The sequence below is a fragment of the Meriones unguiculatus genome, chromosome 2, assembly GCF_030254825.1.
Source record: "Meriones unguiculatus strain TT.TT164.6M chromosome 2, Bangor_MerUng_6.1, whole genome shotgun sequence".
NCBI classification, from domain to species: Eukaryota; Metazoa; Chordata; class Mammalia; order Rodentia; family Muridae; genus Meriones; species Meriones unguiculatus.
Genome location: NC_083350.1, coordinates 19,471,215 through 19,496,480, shown reverse-complemented (window position 1 = coordinate 19,496,480; position 25,266 = coordinate 19,471,215). Strand labels below are relative to the sequence as shown.

The 25,266-nt window shown below is 39.3% G+C and overlaps 1 protein-coding gene across 11 annotated transcripts in view; it reads left to right on the top strand.

Moving 5' to 3' along the window:
- Ccdc68 (coiled-coil domain containing 68) overlaps positions 1-20,534 on the top strand; it is a 44,894-nt gene extending 24,360 nt beyond the window's left edge. For 10 of the 11 annotated variants that reach the window (XM_060377088.1, XM_060377092.1, XM_060377083.1 and 7 more), the window contains 5 exons: positions 3,258-3,340; positions 4,763-4,868; positions 5,843-5,926; positions 14,472-14,548; positions 16,749-20,534. In XM_060377088.1, the coding sequence (XP_060233071.1) occupies positions 3,258-3,340; positions 4,763-4,868; positions 5,843-5,926; positions 14,472-14,548; positions 16,749-16,806 (408 nt within the window). In that variant the 3' untranslated portion in view covers positions 16,807-20,534. Of the gene's footprint in view, positions 1-3,257; positions 3,341-4,697; positions 4,869-5,842; positions 5,927-14,471; positions 14,549-16,748 lie in introns of those variants that run through there. The other variant, XM_060377093.1, reaches the window with a different exon arrangement.
- Positions 20,535-25,266: the final 4,732 nt, after the last annotated feature.

Below are 25,266 nucleotides of genomic sequence, written 5' to 3'. Positions count from 1 at the left end.
TTAGAGGCTCTCCATTTAGGGGAGGTTAAGGGCAATTAAACAGAGGAGCAATGCGCAAGACTGTTGTTTTAAAACACATTTAGCCTAATGTGGTTTCATCTTCTCCAAACGTGTGGAAATAAGTAAAATAAACAGCAGAACCCAGTAACACCTTCCTGGGCTCAGGAGATAATGAGAAGAGGGGCTCTATGGAAGTTTCCTGGGTGGGGAATGTGTCTCAGAATAATAGGGAGTATGCTGACCCTTCTGTATTCGTGGGGGCAGATGCAAGTTCAAAATGGGAGTGAACACGAAAAGCACACATCCTCAGAAAGGCTACTAGACACTGCCCTAGCAGTGGCTGCCCCTTGAGAAGGATTCATTTGCTACTCACTCGAGCGAGGCTTTGCTCCAATAAGTAGCCATTAGTGTTGTGAGGTCTGGTAATGAGCACATTACTTAAAACCCCCACCATCTGTCCCGTTTTAATCATGAATGCGGTGAGAATGAATTCTGAACACACAGCAAGAAGCTAGCAGAAACGCCCTGCAAGAGCATTTTAGCATGGCATATGTTCCTTTTGCCAGCAGTGCGGGTCTATTGGTTCACATTTGTCTGCCAGTGTCATTGATTTGGCTCCACTAGGATCTCAGCACTCAGAGATGTTTCAGAGAGCACCTACAAACAAGAAACTGTCCCGTTATCTGCCATTTCTACTTCGTGTCCCTTCCTATTATTCCCACAAGTTTTATGTCTAATGTGGGATAAAGATTATGTTCTAGGGCCAGTGAAATGGTTTAGCAGGTAAACGTGCCTGTCACCAAGCCTGCCAACCTGAGTTAGATCCCTAAGGCATGTTCTGTGGAAGGAGATCCTCATTCCCACAGACAGTCCTCTGACCTCCACAAACATGCTGTGGCACATACGCACACCCGCAGTAAGTAAAGGAAAATGTAATTATTTTTATACTATTATATTCTGGGTTGTTGAGACATTCATATGTTAACATTTACAATGTCTTAAATCTGCATCGGTCTACTTTGATCAACAGCGAAGGGAAATCTTGAACTCTCAGAGGTAGAACTGGTACCCATGCTGCGTGCATGAGGAAGGCACTGCCAGGAAGTGTGAGCTAGGCAAGTGTGACATTACGTGCTTCCGAAGATGAGTTCTCGAAGAGAACACTTTCTTAGTTGCCCAGTCTCTGGCCCTGGCTGTGAATTAATCAAGACGAAGTCCACTGAGAGGAATGTTTGTCATGTACCTGTTCTCTGCACCGCTCAAATGCACAATCCATAGTCAGTGACAGTGATTCTTTGCGAATGCAGGCATCAACATCAACCTCAAGTTATATTTAATATCTCTCAGAAAGTATTTGAAGACACTTAAGGCTAACATGGAAAAGGTTAATATGGAATAATTTCTATGAGGCGAGATTGCTCGAAGAAAATAATTTAAATAAGTTAGCATAATTAAAAGTCACAACTCACACAGGAGATGAAGTAATTGGTACCTTTACATTACTGTATATTGAAATCCAAATATCTGTCAGGGAAGCGAGGAGGCTTCTCATCCCACACACATTGTCTCGAGTTGATCCATGTTAACGTCATTTTTAGTGATATTCATATAGTTAAAAACATGGCTCATACTATTAGAGAATGGCTGCTCTTTATTAAATTCACTAATAATTTTGGAACCAGTCTGATAATAAAGTTTGTTTCTATAGGGTATTTATAGGCATTGGATATTGGAGGCACAGATGATGAGCAGAATACAGGGTTGTGTTATCACTCTAGGTATATCTAATTAATATTCTTTAAGACAATTAAACTATAACCTTTAGGACTGTCTTTTACCAGATTAAATCTATAAATTAAATTTGATGTGGAACATCACACCTATAATCCTATCAGCAGAGAGGCTGAGGCAAGGGGACGTTAGTTTAAAAACACTTTTGTGTTCAGGGACAGTCTGTACTGAAAGAGACCTAAGTCTAAAACGAGACAAAACAAGATCTAAAATTGGCACGCAACTTCAGAGGAGTGGGGTTCTAATAAATTAACAATAAAGTAAAACAAGGAAGTTGTCTGGCATAACTAAATGATTGGTGCATCCCCTTATCAAACAGTGACCCGGGGAACCAGTAAAGAAGATTCATGATGTAGGTTACTTTTATTTTTAAGTTTGGTTAAAGGTTTTTAATGATGATAAGGTTCAGAGAAGTTAAAACCTTGGCCAAAGCTTCAAACGCAGCCCGGCGTGTACAGGCACTTTCTGGTTGTGGTTGAGCAATGCTTTAGACCGTGTCCATTTATACGCTGTGGCGGGAAGAAATTTTACAAGCATTGTCCATGTTCTGAAACATCTCCAGGCCATTCTTCTGTCCATGCTGCCAGTACCAGCGTCCACCTCTTTGCAGCCTTTTCTGGTTTCCACAACTTGGCACTAAGCAGTAACTCGAGCTCCACTTTCCCAAGTTCGGCCTTTCCTGGACTCGTCGCTTTCCCCTTGGGGTGAACAGTTTGGTTTAATAATTAAAATCAAACATTCTAAAAGAGATTCTCAGTCTGGTAGTTTCTCCTGCAGTCTCATTAGGCAGTGGAGTTAACACTTGGGGCCTCGATCCCTCATTAAGCGGACACTTACCTCTTTACTACTGGGTGACAGATGCTGTGAGAGCAGGTGGCAGCGTTGAAGCATGTGCAGCGGTGTCTTTGGGTACCAACAACTCTCCTCATGTGGTGATGAGGCAGGTGCAGCAGTAAGGGAATTCACATCAGGAGAGGCCCTGCAGGCTTTGGACTCCAGGTGTCGTGGGGAAGGTGGGTGGGCCAGGTTGTGTTACAAAGGCTGCATTTTGACAGTGGGCTGGAGAAGGAGCGGGCTGTCTCATTCACGCTAAATGCATAAGTTATGAAGACTTTTATTTCTTCTGTTATAGGGTCTCACGGGGCCCAGGTTGACTCTGAACTTGCTATGTAGCAGCAGTTGGTCCTGATCCTCCAATTTCTACCTCCAAAGGATTAACCACAGGCAGAACCATGCCCACCTTAAGCAGTGCTCATGACACAGCACTGACTTTCTTTTAGAACCAGAGAACATGGCCCAGCCAGGCTTCGTGGGGGCACGTTGTAACTACTCAGATGAAATTGCTCTGGAGAGCAGGCCATATTTCCAGTATACAAGACATACCTATCATCAACAGCAAGTACCTGTGCATGCATACACAGACACACATACACACACAAGCTGTATCTGTTTTTTTTTTCTCCTAGGAAAAGAAAACACTCCTAGAGAAAAAATCGTGTTTGGAAAGGAAGCTGCTGCAACTCGGGCCCAATGCTGCACATTCCAAAAGGTTTGAGAATCTACCTCCTAAAAAGCAGTTCCTGGTAGCTTTCTGTTTGTGAGTATGTGGGGCTGCCCACAGGTAGGTTTTAAATGCCCAGAGCAGAGGTTCTCAACCTCCCCGATGCTGCGACCCTTTCATACAGTTCCTCATGTTGTGGTGATCCCCGGCCATAAAATTATTTCATCGCTACTTCATGACTGTGAATTTGCTACTGTTATGAACTGTACTGTAAACATCTGATATGCAGGATAGCTGATACGGGGACCCCAAAGGGTCATGACCCACAGGTTGAGAACCCCTGTTTTAAGGCAGGTATCAGAAATGGGGCAAAGGCAGGGAGAAGGAATGGCAAATTCCTACGATTAACAGACATGCATCTGATTTGTCTCCTTTGAGGGACCAGGGGCCAGAGTACAGGAGGGCCCTGGAGACCCACTTGGGGGGTTCACCTTGCTGAAGAGGATGTCTATCCTCCACTTACTCAAAGACACTGGAGGTATCTTTATCCCCTTTGCTTTCATCCTTGTAAGTGGGTATCTTCAACAGCCTACGTCAAACTGGCCAGTCCCCAAGTGAAACTATGAGAGTCTGGCACTCTTCACACTGCAGAGAGTGTGAAAGGAATGAAACACGGCAGAAAGCAGCCTTTCTTTGTTGGGCTCTCTTGCCATAGTCATAATTTTCAACCTGATCTCTCTGGTCCTTGCTAAGGGGAGGGACTCTGGTCAACACAGCAGCTGTCATGCTCAGTTGCTCGGAGGAAATCCTCCGGAATGTTAGGTCCTGATAAATATCTCATTTCCTGAGATTTTTTATTTTCTTTCGCTTTTGATTCTAAGCTCACTGTGGTCACGGTATGTTCTGATGTCAAGATAACACCTACTCCATGTCACCATCTTAGCTCAGCCATCTTCTGGCCACCAACATGGAGAAAAACAACAGACTGATGGTACATTTAACTGGTGTTAACTCCCACTGCCTCTCTATAAGAGAAAGAGAATGGGTCCTTTAAAGGACCGGGTTACAGAACCGAGGCCTCTTCTCCCCCTATGCATAGGCCAAGCATGCTAGCTTCTTGAGCGTCTAAGTAGTTGTTAGTTTTGGCCTATCATATTGCTGTAGAAATACTGGGATTAAAGATGCCAGTGACCACAACCAGCTTTACATGGGTCCAGGGAATCCATTGCAGGTCCTCCTGCTTGTAAGGCAAGCACTTTTAGCCTAGGATCCATCTCCCCACCCCGAAGCAGCTTTTGACCTCTCACTCAAGTTCATATGCAAGCGGAGCCCAGGCCTCTTCTCTTCCCCGTTCCTTGTGCGGTTATGTGGATCCCTGGCATCTTACCCACACATGTCTCAACAGCAGGAGAGGAGGGCTGGTGAGGCAGAGAATCCTTCACTCGCTCCTCCTCTGCGTTGCGTTCTCAGCTGCCGGCATCTTCAGTCAGAGATTTCCACCCTCCAGGAGCAGATCTGTCATCTGCAATTCGTGATTCACTCCCAGCACCAGCACCTGCACAGCATCATCCAGGAGGTCAGCCTCACAAGTGCGTTTCTCAGTAGACGGCAGGCTGCCAGGGCAAAGACCGACCCGAACAGCATGGCACGCTCTGTGGTCCGCCTTCTCACTGACATATCCTTTTAGTCTCGCAGCCAGCCTGACTCCGGGCTTCTCTTGCCTACACCTGTTGGGTTCTGGAAGTGAGTTTGAGAGACTGTGCTTAGCTGCTCTTCAGATAGTTTAGTGATTTTTGTATAAGCGTTTAAGTGTTCTGAGTCAGGCTTTGTTCACTGGTCTATGGAAGACTTTGTACTGGTGTATGGAAGACTTCGTCCCTTCTTAGCTAATCAGGTTTGGGTTGTGTGGGATTTTTTTGCGTAATTGATTATTATTATTCATATTGTGCATTCGCTATGCCTTGCACATATTAGCTACATGCTGTAACACTGAGCTGTAGCCACAGCCCCGTTTTACTTTGATCCTTGAGATGGAGGTCTTGCTTAATTGACCATGATAGTCTGAGCATTGCTATGCAGCCCAGACTGGCTTTGAATTTAGAATCCTTCTGTTTCAGCTTCCTGGGTAACTGGCATTCCAGGCACAGGCAGACTTGACTGCAACATATTCATGAACAGTGAATCTGGCGGGGGTGGGGGTGGGGTATTTTAGAGCAGGAGCTAGCCTGTGCTCTTCCTGAGGATGAGACATGTGTACCCGCCGGAGCCTTCCCCCGCCTAAGCCCCTGATGGGTTTTTCCGTAGGCAGGGTTCTCCTATAGATGGGATGGAGGGTAGCATCACCTGATACTTTTCTCCCTGGGTGCCAGTTTGGCTTGTGGTCTTCAGTTCTGGCTATGTCCAGTTTCTGTTGGCTATGTTCATGCTGTGGCGTTGCATCTTTTCATCTGATGAACACCATTTGACCACGGAAAGCTGTATAATTTTTGACTTCTATATCTATTCCCGATGACCTGACAAGATTTCCCAATTGTTCTTGCTGACTCTTAGATGGAAGGACTAAAAAATACTTTAAAGGAACAAGATAAAAAAATCGAACATTTGAAAGAAAAGGTCGACACACTTGAAGCCCAGGTGAGAAGAGAATCTGTGCGGAACCTTTCAGTGTTGGTACATGCCTGGTCTTTGTATGTAAGTGTACGCCTGTGTGTAAATGATACATTAGCACACATGTATGTGCTTGTGCATGATTCTCTGCTTGTCTGACTTTGAATGTGTTTGTGTGTAAAATCGCACCTGACTGTGTCTCAGAGTCTCTATGTAAGTCCGTGTACCCTGGTGTTTATGCATGTATCTTTATGAGTGTCTATGCATCCGCTATGCACGAGGAATTATAGCTTAATTCCAATTGCTACTAAATTAAAATTGTGACTAAATTATTGTTATTGAGCAAATATATTAATTTATTATTATTAACTTTAGAAACAAAATAAATGTCAAAGGTTCGTCCACATCGACCCTGGATACTCGCTGTCCTGGCAGAGAGGGGGTGATCATATAACTTGGGCTAGAAGCATGGTCCAGGCTTCTCTTTGTAAATTCTCTAGCCGGATGGTGAGGCTTCTTGAGCCTTGTTTCCATACTTCTTTCACTCATGCAATGTCCTCTTCTTTCTTCTTTTTTTTTCTTCCATCCATCCAGGCTTCCCAGGTTTGCCTCAGGGCTTACTTACATCCCAAGGTGACTGCAGAAATCACCTTGCTTTTCAGTGCTTGTAAAACTGTAAAATGAGAGGCTTTTCCTGGGAGTTGGTTGGGAAAGTGATGAGGGTTAGTTTTCCTTCAAAGTAGAAGATTCTCTATGACTTTAAAATGAAGAGCTCCCCATATGGCAGTTATATTTAAAAAACTGAGTTTTAAATAACTTAATCAAAGTAATTTTATAATTGTATTAAATTCCACTTTTCTTAGGTTTGACTTAACAATTCATCATAGACGACCATTTTTTAAAATCTATCTATCTACCTACCTATTTATTTATTATAATTTAATCACTTTGTATCCTCACTGTAGCCCCATCCCTTGTCTCCTAGTCTCACCTACCTTCCCTCTTCTCTCCCTATGTGCCACCTTTAATCCCCTCTTAGGGGAGGACCTCCTCCCCTTCTATCTGACACTAGCCAATCAGGTCTAATCAAAGCTGGCTGCATCATCTTCCTCTGTGGCTTGGCAAGGCTGCATCCCCAGGGGAAAGTGATCAGAGAGCCTGCCACTGAGTTCATGCATTTCTTTAAGTGTTTCTCTGCCATTCTATATTCCTCTACAGAGAATTCTCTGTTTAGCTCTGTACCCTACATTTTTTTATTTTTTTATTTTTGTACCCCACTTTTTAATTGGATTACTTCATTTGTTGCTTTTTAACTTCTTGAGTTCTTTATATATTCTGGATATTAGCCCTCTGTCAGATATAGGGTTGGTGAAGATCCTTCCCATTCTGTAGGCTGTCATTTTGTTGTGATGACAGTGCCCTTTGCTTTACAGAAGCTTTTCAGTTTCGTGAGGTCCCATTTATTGATTGTTGATCTTAGAGCCTGTGCTGTTGGTGTTCTGTTCAGGAAGTTGTCTCCTGTGCCAACGAGGTCAAGGCTCTTCCCCACTTTTTCTTCTAACAGATTTAGTGTGTCTGGTTTTATGTTGAAGTCTTTGATCCACTTTGCTTTTGTGCAGGGTGATAAGTATGGATCTACTTGCATTTTTCTACATGTAGACATCCAGTTAGACCAGCACCATTTGTCAAAGATGCTATCTTTATTCCATTGTACAGTTTTGGCTTCTTTGTCAAAAATCAAGTATCTGTAGGTGTATGGGTTTATTTCTGGGTTTTATTTTCGATTCCATTGATCCACCATTCTGTTTCTATGCCAGTACCATGTAGTTTTTATTACTATTGCTCTATAGCACAGCTTGATATCAGGGTAGGAGATAATTCCAGATGATCTGTTGTTGTAGAGGATTGTTTTAGCAATTCTGGGGTTTTTTGTTGTTGTTGTTTTTCCCTATGAAATTGAGAATTGTTCTTTCAAGTTCTGCTGTGGGAATATAAACTTGTACAACCACCTTGGAAATCAATCTGGCTCTCTCTCAGGAAATTAGGAATAGTCCCACCTCAAGATCTAGCTATACCACTCCTAGGCATATATCCAAAAGATGCTCAAATATTGTATACTTGTTCAACCAAGTTCGTAGCAGCTTTACTCATAATAGCCAGAATCTGGAAATAACCCAGATGTCCCTCAACTGAGGAATGGATACAGAAAATATTGTGGTACATTTACACAATGGAATACTACTCAGGGAAATGCAAATCAAAACGACCCTGAGATTTCATCTTACACCCATCAGAATGGCTAAGATCAAAAACTTAAGTGAATACACATGCTGGAGAGCATGTGGAGAAAGGGGAACCCTCCTCCATTGCTGGACAACCATCTTTAAATTAAATAAATGTTAAATTAAATTATATGTTATTAAAATTCTTTTTGATAAAAACGAAATAGAGAAACTCAGAAACAACAGATTTTCATTTTCTGTGATAAGACATGTTTCTGTTCCCATCCACTCGTTTTCTCCCCTGGAAAACCCTTCCTGGCTTTGCAGGTCGATTCCATCTGCTTCACAGGAAGTACAGGAGCGCCCCCTACGAGGAGAATCTCTCCGAGAAGATTTCTGTCATCCGTTAAGTACATCACATTTTATCCTAGATGCATTGATTCAGTTGGCTTTGAGGTCCGGTAGTGGAACCAAGAACGTGTGTCTGTTTCTGTCCCATTCTGCCTTTTTCTTCCAGTTTCAGCCAGGGATTGCTGACCCCATTTAGTGGGGGCATGAGCAGACCTGCATGGCCCCCCATGGAATCATGTTAGCTGGCCACAGGGTCTTCATAATGATGTGACAACACCCTTTGGTGCTATCCTGGATTCTCAGAGGATAGCTGAATCCTGGCCTTTATGCTCTGAACTTTTACTTTCTTCAGTAGACAAATGTTTTCCACGTCACCACTATAATCATTTCCTCGGAGCTTTAAAAGCCTCAGTCTTATTGACTAACTGGCCTTGAACTTCTTCACAGCCAAGGATGTCCGTAAATTTTGAATATTCCCGCCACCACCTCCCCACGAGTGTTGAAATTATAGGCCTGTCTAAGATTTATTAGCTCCTTGGAATAGAACTCAGGACTTTGTGTATGTTCAATTATCAAAGCTACTCCAAGAGAAAGTTATTATTTTTTTTTATAATTGCATTTTGGAAATGATGACATGAAATTCAGAGAAGATAAGAAATTTGTTTAAAGTTGCTCCGTGTCTTAATTACTGTTGTAGTGTGAAGAGACACCATGACCAGCTTTAAAAAGAAAGCATTGAACTTGCTTACATAATTAGTTCATATTCGTCACCACGGGAACTGTGGTGGAAGGCAGGAAGGCTGGAATGGTAGAACAGTGGGTGAGAGCTTACGCCCTGATCTGCAGGCAAAGGGCAGAGTGAGGCCTGGCCTGGCCTGAGCTTTTGACAACTCAAAGTCCACCCCCAGTGACACACCTCTTCCAAAAAGGCCACTCGTCCTTTCCTTCCTCAGTAGCCTATCAGCTAGAAAATAAACATTCAATATTAGTGTATGGGGGCCATTTTCATCCAAAATTCCACACTCAGCAAATGGCAGTCACTACAATTGAGTGTACTTGACTTTAGAGCATATGGCCTACTCCAGTATCCACATAGGTGATCAGATAAATATACGTGTAGGTATACGTATACTAACATGTATAAAATCATATAAAAATGTGTAGTTAGTGATTCGAAGTGAATAGTCAGGACTGGAAAAATGACTCAGTGGTTAAGAACACTTGTTCTTGCAGAGGACTTGGGTGTGACTCCCCATAATCATATAGTATCCACCAACTGTCCATAACTCCAGTTCCGGGAGTGGATGACCTTCTCTGCCCTCAGAGAACAGCAGGCATGAAAGTGTAGCACAGACATGCATATAAGCAAACCATTCATATACAAAAAATAAAAATGAATAAACATATTTAAAAAAGAACAAAAGACATGAAGTTACATTAAACTTACCTAATTGTGTGTTTTAGCCATTGCCAAAGTTAATATATTAAATCCACTGGATTTTATTATAGATCGTCAGGTCATAAAAGAAGTTTTTCCATGTGGTTTTATTTTCTTTCCATCTGGGTGTTTGTTCCCTCCATCTAATTGGGTGATAAAATTGACTTATAAACTCTAATTTAAAAGCATTCCCTTCAGCCTTTTAAATATTATCAGAAAAAAATAATCTGTTCAACACAAACTAAATAATTTTCTTTTTTTCTACCATTCCATGTCATTCATCACCTTAATTTATAGTTCTGACATTCACTTTCTGTTCCATTCATTTCTACCTTCCCAATGATCTTCTCTTGGGGAAGTATGCCCTCAGAAATCACTGTATCTTCTAAATATTAAAGATTAGTCTACTTTAGAAAATCATCATTGCTTTTATAAAATACAATTCTTGCAATGTGCCAATAAAAAATTAATTATGCAAAAATTATGCTCTATCAGAACACCATGTCAATGAACTGCTATAGGGTAGAGTCATAATAATGTTAAACATAGTCTGATCAGTGGTTTGTAGTTTAGTAATATGGATGATTAATGAAAACTTAGGTATATGGTTGTCTTAGAGAAAAAAAAAAAGAGAAAAGGTTAGGAATGGAAACTAAGAATGGATGAAACAATTCCGCATTTAAGTTGAAGCTTGGCCAAATCTCCTGCTTGCGTTTGAGACCCAACTTGAACAAGTAAGAGTTTGTTTGGGAGAAAATCCAAACAGCTTCAGCATAATTGTTCAATCACAGTATATTTTTACTCCAATCAAAGTTGTCAGCGTGTCACGGTGTTTTCAACTGCTTCATCACATAAGAAGTTCTGAACAGAAGGACTTTTCTCGGTCACATGCATGGCCTAAGATGTGAGCCTGCCCTCACTGTGTGCATGCATTAAACTTGTCTCATAATAGGAGGACAATGTTTATTATCATTTTGTCATATCTGAAGAATATTTTTCTGGATGAGATATACATGCTTAACTCTTGCAATACTACAATAAAAGAGTGTCCAGTGATGCTGGTCCCATCTTCCATCTTAAAGTTCTTCTCACAGTCCTAGTACAGGCTGGAGACAGCAATTCACTCTCAGTCTACTACTTTTTAAAACTGACCCACCCTTAAAGGACCTGTTGAGTTTTTGGTACATCACCAGCAGGCATCTGGGTTCTGATTCTGGATCTCCTCAGATAATGGAGATTTTGAAGCGCCCTCAAGTTCCCAGGTGATCTTGATGACACCAGGTTTACATGGTAGGAACTACAGCCGTGTGTTTTTTTGTTTTTGTTTTTGTTTTTTCCTTTTTCTACTTCACCCATTTCATTTTGTCTTTAAGGTTCAGGTTCAATATCTATGTGTATTGAATGGCCTAAATTATTTTGGTCCCTCTAATTTAGTTTATATCTTTTCTGTAATTATCTGTTAATTATTATTTTATGACATAATTGTTTTTATTTTATCTTTGCTGTCACTTTAATGATAATAGTGCATCCTACATATTGAAAGAGAATATTCCAATGCTTTCTTGGGCTTCTTCATATACCCCTGGAATTGGATTATTGTTGTACATGTGACAGGTACTGGATTACTGGGGTGGGTAGGGTAGAGGTTCAATATCAATGGCTAGCTAGTTCAGTTGACTGTTGTGACTGTTGATTTTTTTTTCCATTTACATTTTTACCATACCTGGATTCTCCCCAGACACCCCTAAATATCTGTACCTCTTGTAATCACTGTTTATTCACTTGCAAAGTAAGAAGGATGAGCTAAATTTTGTAGTCATAGAGAAAAATAATGTCTTGGAGGAAAAAGAAAACAGGCCGTGGAGTCAAACAGCCTGCCCGCAGACCACAGCTGAGTTTGAGAGCTGCATTCACTGCCTGTGGTTTACCCAAAGCAGCTACTTGGTCAATTGGAGTTTATATAGTCTTATTCTGTTAATAAAAAACAATCTGTATTAACTTTATATAATTTGTGCTGTATGTTATGCAGAATCTTTTAATTCATAATTCATTGCCTAAGGCTGAGTCAGTCATATGAAGAGAAGTATTGCAAAGAAAATACCTGACCAATGTCTTGCATGCTAGGCATTTATTAATTTTCTAACTTCTATCAAAACTTTAATGTCTGTTTCTTAAAACTTTGCATTTTGGTGTTGGCGTTCTCCAAACTAGTGGCTGTTCTGAATCTTTATGTACCATCTCAGAAAAAGTCTTTAAACTTAATCACATGACTTGAGAACAACAACCTCTGCTATCATCATTTCACCCAGCTATGTACAAGACACTTTAAAATTATACCTGCACTCGATATGTTCTGACGAATCCACTCCCACTTCCTCTTCTCCAGCTCTTCCAATACTCCCTCCCACTTTCCTCTACCAACTTCCTGTCTCTGGCTTAAACCCACTGACTCTGCTTGGTGCTATCGGTATGTACATGACTGTGGGACCGTCCATAGAAGCATGAGCAAGATGTCTAGGGTCACATCCCTAAAGAAAACTGAGGAAATCCTTCTCCTGACAGTCACCAGTGGTCAATAGCTCCTCAGCTGGATGTGGAACTTTATGAGTGTTTCCCGTTCATGTTGGGAGTTTAACTGGCTTGATCTTATGAAGGCCTTGTGCACAGAGTCATAGCTACTGAGTTCATACGTACAGTGTCCCTTCCCTGTCTAGAAAGCACTGTTACATAGCAGTCCTTCACTACCTCTTGCTCTTACAATCTTTCCACATCCTTTTTTTATGATGATCCCTGTGCCATGGGGAAGAGGTATGAGATAGATGTCCCATTTAGGACTGAACAGTCCACAGACTCTTATTGGCTGCACTTTGACCAATTAGGAATCTTCTTTAATTACCACCTGTTGCAAAAAAAAAAAAAGTTTCTTTGATGAAGACTGTACTAATCTATGGATATAATGACAAAGGAGAAGTTCAATACTATGTTTATTTAGTAGAGTAATATAGTATATTTTCCTTTGGGGCCTATGACCTACCTACCCAAGGTGTCTTGGCTCAGTTAACAGTGCTAGACATGAGTTTTGTCTTGTGGAGTAGACTCTAAATCCAACCAGAAGATGATTGGTTGTTTCCATAACAATTATACCACTACTATACCAATGAGCATGTCTTGTCAAGTCAGTTGTTATTGTAGCTGAAGGTTCATATCCAGGGAAAATCTTGATTTGTTTTCTTCCTTAATAGAGTACAGAGTACCAGGAGGAATGAAACTTCCAGGTCAGCACTAGTTAGATTCTTTTCATGTTCTGACTCAGCTATGTGGTGTCTTCAACAATAGGGTCTTACTATCAAATTCTGGAGAGTAATCAGGAACAACAGCAATGGTCTGTAAAATTTTGGTGATTTATGGTATATTACTGATCAATAGCTGGAAAAGAGGTAACCTTTACCTGGAACTGGATTTTTGTTTGATAGCTTATGGCATCTTGGAAAGGTATTACCTCCCTATATAGGGTTTAATTCTGTAGATGTGTATGGCTTAGAAAAATCTTAGATTTAATGACCTCTGACCTGTTATTACAGCCAACTTGGAACTCAACATGGGTGATGACTGACTTTTTAAAGTTTCACTTGAGATATGTGAAATGATTACACCACCATCTGCCTGTCTCACTGGGATTGTTTGTTTCAGTTATTTTTTTTAGAATATAGAAAAAATATAACAAATATACCATGACAGTTGTGTAGCATAATGGATCCTCAAATTTTCATGATAAAAATGCTATGTAGACTGGAATAATAACTATTCTGTCTATAAGTCTTAACATCTGTGGTAGACATTGTCTGAATGAGTAATTTATATATCTTTACCTCGTTTTAAGTCTGTTATGGTATCTATTATGTAGATGACAAAATTAGAAAGATAAGCAAGCCAAATGACATCACATAGGTGGCAACTGACTATACTGGAATTTGTACCTGGGAACATCTTCCCTTATCTGCTGCCAAATGTTGTATTTTCTCCCAGACTTATATAATCATATAATATTAATCTACCAAGAAATTTGAAATATGAGTATATGTTTCTGTTTCTTATAGTAACTTATAAAAGTGAGTCAGGACTGGTATCTTTACTAGGAGTGTGGACATGAAGAGTATAAACCTTTAAGAAGAAAGTTGAAGATGAAGACAGCATGAACAACGAAGAAGAGATTGTACCTGTTTTTATAACCTTTATAATCAGCAGGATGTATCAAAAAGATAATTATGTAGTCAGTATCATCTGTATCACTAGGAATATTTTTATTTGCCCATGAAAAGGAATATTTGTAAACTTAAGTAGTTCGAAGGCTGAATCTCAGGGTATTATATTTTAACCCCTTGCTACATTATGTACTTTTCAAGGCACGTGGGCATATTGTGCTTCTTGGTTCTAATAAAATAACCACAATAAACTCACTCTCCAGGCGTGAGGCAGCTGGGAGTAGAGCAGAAGCGTGAAGGATGGAGGCAATATGTGAAAGTGCTGTCTGATCTCTGTGCCTTATGGCTTCTAATTTTAGAATAAAGAACTGAAAACCAAGGTGGCACATTGGACAGAAACTCCTAGGACATCAGTATCTAAGGCTGTCTCTACAAGGTAAGGCCTTTCCCATTCAGTTCCATCTTCCACCTTACATTCTGTGCAGAAGCCCCTAGGTGAGTCTCCTAGGTGATTCAAAACCCATCTGGTTGATGATGAAGATTAACTACCTCACCACCTATCACCCAAATACTGTTCGGAACAGTCCATATTATTATTTACTGAATACTAATGGTTGGATATACTAGTGCCAACTAAATAAAAGCACGTGCTTGTATATCTTTCTCTCTTCTTTGCCTTAAACCAAGCCCAAACTTCAGAACTTTCTTCAATTGTTACCCATAATTTTCCTCTATTCTCCTTCTTCCTCAGCTGCTCCGTTCTTTGTGCCATTAATGGATGTTTCAATCATGAGTTGTTAGTTCTTACGAGAATTTTCATGTCAGCTCTCAATCAAATAGATTGTAAATATTCCCAGGAAATCACTGGGTCCTCCTCTTTCTTTTCATTTTCGGTACTACTAGGAACACGTAACGTCAACAACTACCAGTTACCAATGGATGATTTCAAGCAGTGATAATGACCCAAGGAAGCAATCAAAATGATGCTCAAAACCAGACAGATTTCCTTGTGCATGATATTTATTGTTGTTGGCTAAATCAGAATTTGAATCTGAACTTAAATCTCATTTCCATAAGCTTTAGGAAATGATCACTTAAGAGAAAGCATAGCCTGTAATTACATGAATCATTTAAAGAGTGATTAAAAACTTCCTGTTCTAGCTGCTTTTGAATTCCACTGTCTGGTCCCTACAGGGAAGAATCTCATTTTCAGAGACTCTTGGGCACAGGCCTGAGGTGGAAAATCAGACTTGCTATGATTAACATTAGTCTAGGAATTCAGACAGATTCGTCTCTAAAACTCCTAGCAACAATGATTCAGTTTGCTAATGATGTGCATAATTAGGGAGTAGAGATGAAGCCATTTTGAATCAAGTCCTCAGATCTCCAGGTGCGAAATTCTCAACTTGTTGGTCACTAGCATTGCAACTTCTAAAAAGAAAAAAAAAAAAGCTAAGCCCTAGAGGGTCTTAAAGAGAAAGCAAGCTTTCCTGAAGAAGGGAGTGTGGTCGGTGTTCTGTTTCCTGCTTTGCACAAGTGTTTCCTAGAACTTGGTGAGCGTCATGCATAGGAAACAGAGCCAGAGGGGGGTTGTGGAGGAAGTGCTAGAGGTGCTTATTTACAGTGATGCTGCATTGAGTGCTGCACACCCGCCTGGTACAGGGGAGGCATGCTGGGAACAATGATTCCTTTGGTGGTGCCTTTGACCTGCAATTAATTGACAGCTCAAAATTATACTGTTAAAGAGTTTGTTTTCTTTCCATGAATTAGAAAAATTCAACTAAGAGGGACTTCCTAACCGAAGTGTTGAAACTGGACATTTTGTGTTCTTTCAAGCACAAAAGCTCCAGCGTTAAGGGCATAAATTCTGTTGTGCATTTTCAAAACTGAGTTGGCTAGCTGCTTTAAGAATGTCATTGCTACATGGTTTGGTAAGTGAAGCCTGGACTTTTCCAATATACAATGAAATTATAATTTGAGAGAGAGAACAGTTAAAATTTGTCTGAATAAATCGATCATATTTCCCACAAGACCTTGTTCTATCCTGAATGTCACTATGTACACACAGGATTTTTAGTCCCTAAACAGCATAGAGCTGTTTCTTATGCTGAATACAGGAGGTGATATGTTTGATATAACACTCCATCTTGTTACAAAACACATGCATCCATATATAGATGTGTACATATATGCATATATACATATGTGCATAGTTTTTAATACTAGACTCTCATGGTAAGGGAGGAGGTTCAGGCTTGAAGAATCCACAGAACTGAAACAGATGTTTTGAATGTTCTCATCTTCAGTTTGCTCTGTTGCATAGTTCCACCCAGTGGAAAGTCACCAACTCTCTGCCCTCCCCCTTCTGCCCTCCCCACTTCTGCCTCACTCTTGCCCGACTCAACCTATATGAAATTATTGATGATAAATGCCTTCCCTGCATGATTTTACTATACCCCATGGGGAAGTCCATCAGAATAGAGACATTAGTGGCTGCCTCTTAGGTCAGACTTTGCAGTATGGTAGCACTTGAGGACTGCCTAACTAGGCCTATCCTTAGATAATGATGGTCTAGCCATCGCATTACTAGACTATACCTTGTTCCACTTTGATAATTTATGTTGTCTTTCCTACAGCGAATTGAAGACTGAGGGTGCTTCTCCCTACTTGATGTTGATTAGGCTACGGAAATGAGCTGTCTGGATGAAGCTCTGACAGAGGACTGCGGAGATCTTACTTATTCCTTGAAATGCAGTTTCAGCTCCCAAGTTAAATTGATGTCATGCCAGTATTTATTTAAATGTAACTTATTATACATCAGTTGCCTAATAGGAAGGTGATATTTTAGGCAATTCAGCAAATGTCTATGCAAGAGAAGAAACTCCACCCCTCCCCCCCAAAAAAAAACAACTTAACTTAAAAGACCAAGAAATCAGGATCTTTCCTACATGGAAGATGAATTCTGCTTTAAACCTAATAAAAAATAAAATTTGATTTTATATCCTCAAATACTTTACTAAGGGTGCTCCTTTAAGGTTGTCAGATTTGACCGTTGATAGCAGTTTTTCTATGTATAAGTAAAGGAAAGTGTGTAAAATTTGTGTATGAATGAATAATGTAATTTAATTTGATTTTTGGATAATAAATATCTCACTATGTCATAGTCTCATCTCTCACCCTGTTTTTAAAAACAGGTGTGTACTGGTTGATATAAAGAGGAAGTAAAGAGATTCTCTTAGGCTTGTTTGAGACAGAATGCTGGACTCTGAGGTTGAGAATCATGGCTGTCTAGTTGCCTCTACCACCTTAGAAGGCCATTGCTCTTTAGGGATTCCAGATTGCTAGAGGAAAACCACACACACACACACACACACACACACACACACACACATATGGCTGCACATGGTGCATTTTACTTTGGTACTCATTTTCTTCTTCATATTAATGCTATCTAAAATAATTAGGTAGAAGGACAGAACATGGCAACAACATAATGTAATCATTATCTCCATAATAATGTAAACTGTTCAGCTCAGTGGAACAATGGCTGCTATCCAAGCCAGGAAGAATCCTAGTTTCTGAGCTGGAATGTTAGGGCTGGCATTTTTGTGAAAGTGTGCACAAATTCTGATGCATGCCTGCATTTAAGGCGAGGCTTGTGAGGGCTATGAGTTACAAACAAACCCAAACCTCAGAAATGCTGACCTGCAGGAAAGCAGACCACGTTTCTGTTGAATAAAGAGAGAGGCACTTGGTCATTCTCCTAGTTTGGGTTACTATCACTGTGATGAAACATCATGACCAAAGGAAATTGGAGAGGAAAGGGTTTATTTGGCTTACACTTCCATATAACTGTTTATCACTGAAGGAAGTCAGGACAGGAACTCAGGAAGGCCCCTAACCTGGAAGCAGGAGCTGGTGAGGAGGCCACAGAAGGATGCTGCTTACTGGCTTGCTCCCTGTGGCTTGCTCAGCCTGCTTTCTCATAGAACACAGGACCACCAGCCTAAAGGTGGCCCCACCCACAATGTGCTGTGCTCTTTCCCATTGATTACTAATTAAGAAAATGGATCCTATGGAGGCATTTTCTTAACTGAGGCGCCATCCTCTCTGATGACTCTAGCTGTGTGAAGCTGACATAAAACTAGTCAGTACAGTCATGCAAAAGAAAACTTTCCCTTAAGCCTTGGGGCATTCTCTCAGGAAAGATGCTTCCAATCTGTCCAATTGCCATGTGAAATATATTACCTTTTAAGTATTTAAGTGCATGTACAGGTGAAGTAACATGATGTATTTATAAATCCATCCATTTAAAGCAGTCCTGGAAATTTTACATAATAATATTTTTTGGTGTTATTGCTAACATGTCTACTGATTGCTAGATATTCTAAATTAATTTTTAGATTTATTTATTTTATTGTATGTCTATGAATGTTATGCCTGTGTGTATGTAGGTGTACATTCCTGGGGCCCATGGAGCTCAGAAGAGGTCATCAGATCCCCAGGGAATGAAGTTACAGATGGTTGTAAGGCACTATGTGGGTGCTGGAAATTGAACCCCATTTCTTTGCAAAAACAAGTACTCTTAATCATTAAGCCATCTCTTCAGCCATGTTTACTAGATTTTAAAATACAGATATATTTAGGATGTAATTATCCTATGTCAAGAAAATTCCAACCCTCTTACTGTATAAATTCTTTTACTCTTCCCTAAAGCCTTCACAAACAGATCCAAACTACTATCCTTGTTTTTGTAAAGAAGATATATGAAAGCAATGAAGATACTGGCCCAGCCCCAACAGTAGACATAGATCTGAACCTTTTGACTCTACATGGATAATTTATAATTCTTTTTGTTCAGTTGAGGGTCTAAGATGGTGCTCAGCTATGCTGATGTCTTCCTTCTTGCCTCAGTGAACAGACACTCAGCATCTCTGATGGCTGTGGATGGCAGTCAGGAACATTGCTTACTGCTAACAGGATCACTTCTACTATAATAGTTTATTCTAAAGTAAAGACACTGTTGAATATTGTATTGATCGTGGTATGCTATTTTCACTGTTTTTTTGTTTGTTTGTTTGTTTTTGTTTTTGTTTTTGTTTTCTTCAAGATAGAGTTTATCTGTGTAGCCTTAGCTGTCCTGGACTCACTTTGCGGACCAGGATGGCCTCAAACTCACAGAGACTGGCCCGCCTTTGCCTCTCAGAGTGCTGGGATTACAGGCATAACTAATTACCATGTCCGACTAGTATGCTATTTTTAAATCTGAAACACAGTTTGGCACATTATAGATGAGACAGTCACTCATGATGTATGGTTTACTTTGGAACCATCTTTAGACTGCTTGAAACAAACAAACAAACAAACAAACAAACAAACAAAAAAAAACAGTGAGCCATGTCTGAGTCCAGAAAGACTTCAAATGCGTGTCTTTGTAGTAGTGTCGCATTTCTTACCTGAGGCTCACTTTCAACATTCTGTGGTTTTGGCTTTTATTATTTGAAATGTTTTTAGAAATAAATAGTACTGAGTAATGAAAAGACACAACAACTATTACTGTGCAAGTACTATCTGCTAAGGAAATAGAGGCGAAAACCACTGGTTCTTTTGTGGTTTCGATAACTTGCTTTAATTGCACTAGTCAATGTATTGGATAGAAATGTCTGAGATGAGCCATGAACTCATATGTAAAACCAGGAAATAAAATGAAATATAGATCTGTGTTGTGCAGCAATTTCTCTGAGATAAAAACCTCCCATTTTGGAGAGAAAATTAATAAAAAGGGGGATGTCTAATGTTCTATTCTGCAGACTGCTCCTAAAGCTCAGAAAGTTAACAACTGAAAGGTTTTAGGAAGTCCATGAAGCTGAGCAGTTTCTGTAAGCCTTTCCTTCCCCAAGCCTATATTAGCAGGCTAGACTGATGAAACACATTCTCAGACAGGCTGAATTGCCTAGAAGAAGTTCGGAACAGTAAAACCACCTGGACGAGAGAGAGAACCCCCAAGCCATCCAGAGCAGGCTGAGATGATCTGGATGCCTGAAAGACTCACTTTCCAAGTTAGCAATATGTCTGTTAAGTTGCACAGTCAGCTCCAGGTTTTCAGCTTTCATGGGATGTCTCCTGTGCTGTGGGAGGAGGGAGACTGTGGTGATACAGCTGTCTTTGAGTCATGTATGTTCCTTTAAGTAGCCCCTCACTCCTATTCTCGTAATCCCAATAATATTTTATTTGTTCATCAAGTTGAATTTTTGTGGTATCCATACTTTGATCTGTGGTTGGTTCCCTAATTGGTGTGAATAGGTGTTTGTTCTTATCATGTCTCTTCAGGAATAGTGTCATTCAAAAATCTCCCTTCATTCCATGAATGTGCAAATTTTTACAAAATATTATTATAATAAATTTACAAATTATATATTTGAGCAATTATTTATTCTTTGTTAAAATTAATTTTATAGTGTATATTTTTATATTGAAAGTTTTATAAATAAGTTAATTTTTATTTGATTGTTTGTCATATCAATAACTTAGGGATTGTCTTCTAGTTAATGAACATAAACACCTTCTCAAATTTTTCTTTTTGCTGTTGTTGTTAATTTTCTCTGATGCAATTTTTAATTAAAAAAAACAACTACATTCAATTTTTCCTAGTATTGAGGGTTGAACCTGGGTCCTTGTTCTCTTAATTACTTAGACACACAATCTTAAATTATTACTGTAAATTGAAAAATAATATTTAAAATATTCAGGAGAAGCGTACATACTTTCACTTTCTTTTGTACTTCTTCCCATTGAAATCCTTGCCTTTTAAAAATCCTACAAAAGATATCTAAAAGTCACATCAACAGTAAAGTATTAACTCAAATGAAAAGGCAGCTCACCTTGTGTCAAACTTAGAGTAGTTACCTTCTTCCTCCTTCCCTTCCTTTTCCTTAACCCCTGCCTTCTTCTTTCCCTTGTTTCCTTCCCTCCCCCTGCTATTCTTCATATAAACTATTAAGAATGTAGGAAATATGTGAGTAATCAAAATAATTTTCTTTGCTAATTTCTACAGTTAAATGGACTTTAATGACATTTATGATACATTGGTGTTTGAAAAAAATAGCAGAAACAGGATATCACTCTTACCTTCTCTCTTTAAACTCTGGCACAAGTAACAAAATATAGCAAGAATTTTTCCAATCTTTCTCTATGTCACCCTCATTTGAGGGGTATCCTTCTTATAACAAGAATAAAGGAATTACCCCCCCACTTTAAAGACAGACACAGGAAAAGATTTGAGTAAACAAGTTAGTTCTTATATACTTTATTTTCAAATCTACCTTAAAACTCACAACTTTATCCATTTCTTCATTTGCTTCTGAAGGTATCTATATTGTATAAAGTTTAAATTAAATTGTATCTGTTTCTTTGGTAATCTGCCTTCTGTTTAAGAGCCTAAGGTAGAAAACTGAGGTGTGTTTTAAAAATGATGGAAGAATCCTGGAAAACTGGAATGTACTCTAAACATGTGAGATTGGTTTATAATTAGAAAATCAACTAGAGTAATCTACCACATACAACACTATGGTAGAAAATGTGACTATTTTAAAAAAATGAATTAAAGCACTTGAAGAAATTCACCCACTTATGGTGAAAATTTGTGAAAAACGGAATCAAAAGACATTGCTATTGTGAAAAAGAGCACTCATGACAACCTTTCAGTTCACACATTTATAAAGGAAATACTAACCTCCAACAAAAGAACAAACAGGCAAAGATGCCTGCTAATACTACTTGTCTTAAATATTGTAGCACTGACTAGAAGGGGAAAAGTAATAAAAATAGAAAGTGGAGGCACACAGGTGACAAAGGAAAAGGTAGGAATTTCCTTTTATATTTAGGACAGTTAGCACAGAGAACTCAAATGAACCAAAAGTATTAGATTCTGGATATCTGAAAGACAGAAAAATCTACTGAGAGAAGTTCCTAAATCTTCAGTGTATACATGGAATTATGCATATTTTTACTAAATTGGCAGTGATAATTATAATGGTTTATGCACATCAAACTGTTATGGTGTATATCTTAAACATACACAGTTTGAGTTTGTTGATTATACTTCAAACTGGAAAAAGTAAAACATGACTAGTATAAGTGAAGTTAAAGCTCACCAATTGTAAAACTAACAAGCAAAACTCATTATCTTAGGAAACATATATGTCAATAAATAAAGAAAAGCCCAGAACAGGTTTGCATATAATTTATTTTTGGCAAAAGCATAGAAGGCTATCCCTTGGGAGAGAGAAATTCTTCTTAATATTTCTAAAGACACTGGAAATATATGATTGGAGGAAAATATTGATAACATATACAATGATCCTATTTAACATATTTAACAATATGTTTAAATACTAAATGTAAAGCAAAAACAGAGTTTTAGGAGGAATTACTTTTGCAGCAGTAAATAGGGGAGATTTTACAGTATCACACAAATAACAGGAACTGCAAAAGTCTACAGGATCTTCCCGGATTCCTTAAAATTCAAATCCGCATTCTTTGGAAAGCGCTGTTAAGCAAACCAAAAAGTCATCATATTAGTTACTTTTCTGTTGCTGTGATGAAACACCATGACCAATGCAACTTCTAGAAGAAAGAGTTTATTTTGACTTACTGTTTCAGATGGTTGGCGTCCACAATGGTAGGGACAGCCTGGTAACGGGACCTAGAAGCTGACAGTGCATCTTGAACAGCTGGCATGAAGCAGAGAGAGTGAACTGAAGTCATAGAGACTTTTAAATCTCAAAGCCTGCCCCCTACTTACCTACTTCTTCCAGGAAGGCTACAGTAACAACCTGCCCAAACAGTGTCACTAACAAGAGAGCAAGTATTCTAATGTCTGACATTCTGGTGGCAATTAGGGTGGTACACATTTCTTATTTAAACCACTACTACTGTGGAATTAGAGACGCCCTCCACAATGTATATAGATTTGTTTAAACCCAGACTATATGCTTATCAAAATATAAAACAATAATGTGACAGAAATGGACAAAAATGATTGTACAATTACTTTATGAAATAAGATACATGGATAAACACAAAAGATGCTTGACACGTGTTTTGGTTGTGAGCCTAGTCTTTAATGGCTGAACCTTCTCTCTAGCCCGTGGATGCTTAATGCATTAGCTGTTAGAAATTTGCAAATTAGTGTGTCTGGTTTTATATTGAGGTCTTTGATCCACTTGGACTTTAGTTTTGTGCAGGGTGATAAGTATGGACCTATTTGAATTTTTCTACATGTAGACATCCAGTTAGACCAGCACCATTTGTTGAAGATGCTGTCTTTTCTCCATTGTATGGTTTTGGCATCTTTGTTAATAGACTAGGCTCAGAAAGAAGGAAAAGAAGACCTTCCCTATCAGTGGACTTGGGGGGGGGCATGCTTGGAGAAGGAGGAAGAAGAAAGGGATTGAGAGGGGAGGAGGGAGGGAGCTACAGGGGAGATACAAAGTGAATAAAGTATAATTAAAAATTTTTTAAAAAGACATTTGCAAATTAAAACCGCTAGGAACTAAGCAACCAACATCCCTTAGAATACTGGAAACCACAGTCTGCCCAGTACTGAAAATTTGGAGCAACTGAATTAACCCAAGCACTCCTGATAGGACCAGAAAAGTGGTGAAGCTACGTTGGAAAACTGGCAATTTCTTAAGCATTTGGATGTATGTTTGTCATATGATCTAGCCATTTGATCTCACAGTCTTTTGCTCAAGGGACACTAAAGCTTTTTCACTTAGGTAAGTTTTCATGTTACTTTTTCACCACATCTTTATAAGAACCAAAAGCTAAAAATCAAAACAAGCAAATGTCCACTGGGAGATTGTTAAAAAATAATGTTAAAAAATATACACATTGGACTATAACTCACCAAAGAGCCAAGTCACCAACAAAGAATTACATGTACCTAATAAAATCTCAAATTATTATGCCAAGTAAAAGGAAGCCTGCTGCAAAATATAAACATTCTGTAAGATCTCCTACTGACAAATTGGTGGCTGTAGGGAGATAGAAGTTGAAAATGGGCACAGAGAAGGATCAAGAGTTCAATAACTTCATGATGGTGAATTTAACAGGTGCCATCCATGTGTAACATGTTGTATACATTATTTTCTCCAATAAGACATCAAATTTAAGGGAAAAAAAGGGAGAAAAAAGAGGAGAGAAGAAGAAAAGAAGAATAGAAGAAGAAGAAAAGAAGGAGGAGGAGATTAAGAAGAAGAAAAGAGTTGGCCATAGGTAACTATATTTACCCAGTCGTGTTTTTAAGATAAGATTTACTCGTTTCTCTTTACAGGGAATATTGTTGAATGTCCCTTGGTTGCCAGACCCAGTTCTATATGCCAGGGCTACAAGAAGGTGTGATAATGGGCATAAGGAAGAGGGGGTTGTCAGGAAAGAAAGAAAAATAAACATCTCTATTTTCCTAAAATTATCTAATAGGTTGGAGGTGTGGCTCTGTGGTAGAGCACTTGCCTTTGATGCTTGAGGACCTGGGTTCCATCCCCACAGCTGTGGAAAGCATACATCCCATTGATGGGGAAGATAAAGTCAGAGAAAACTGAAGGATTGTGAAGAAAATATGAAGCTGTCTACAGGGACAGGCAGGTGCCAGGATGATATTAACCCCTTTTAGACTGTGTGATACACACTGGTGATACAAGTAGGGCAGTCATTTAGAATAAATCTTCTCTCTTAGGAAGTCTATTTAAGCAGAAAGAGGTAGACAAGAAAGTGAAGGGAGCAGGCTGGACCAGAGAGGAGCTCATGCCCAGGCAGGCCCACTTGTTTCCAAGGAAGGAAAGGTTGGATGTGTCCATGACTTAGGGACCAAACTTAGGTTATATCATCTCCCACGCACAACTCCTCTTCCACACTTGCATTCTTTCATGAAAGTCCTTTTTTTTAATCCAAATTGTAAGCACTGCTTTGAATTCTGAGTTGGGGGAAGCTAAGGATTTTAGGAGCTTGTATGGTCTCCGTCTTCTGTTATTTTTCTCTGGAAGGGGTCATGAAGGGCAGACTGTGCCTAAATGACTCCTTCCTGTTTTATACTGCTCCAATGGCCTCAATGAAAAACTGCAATAGAGGTAAGAAGAGGAGAAAGGGACAAGG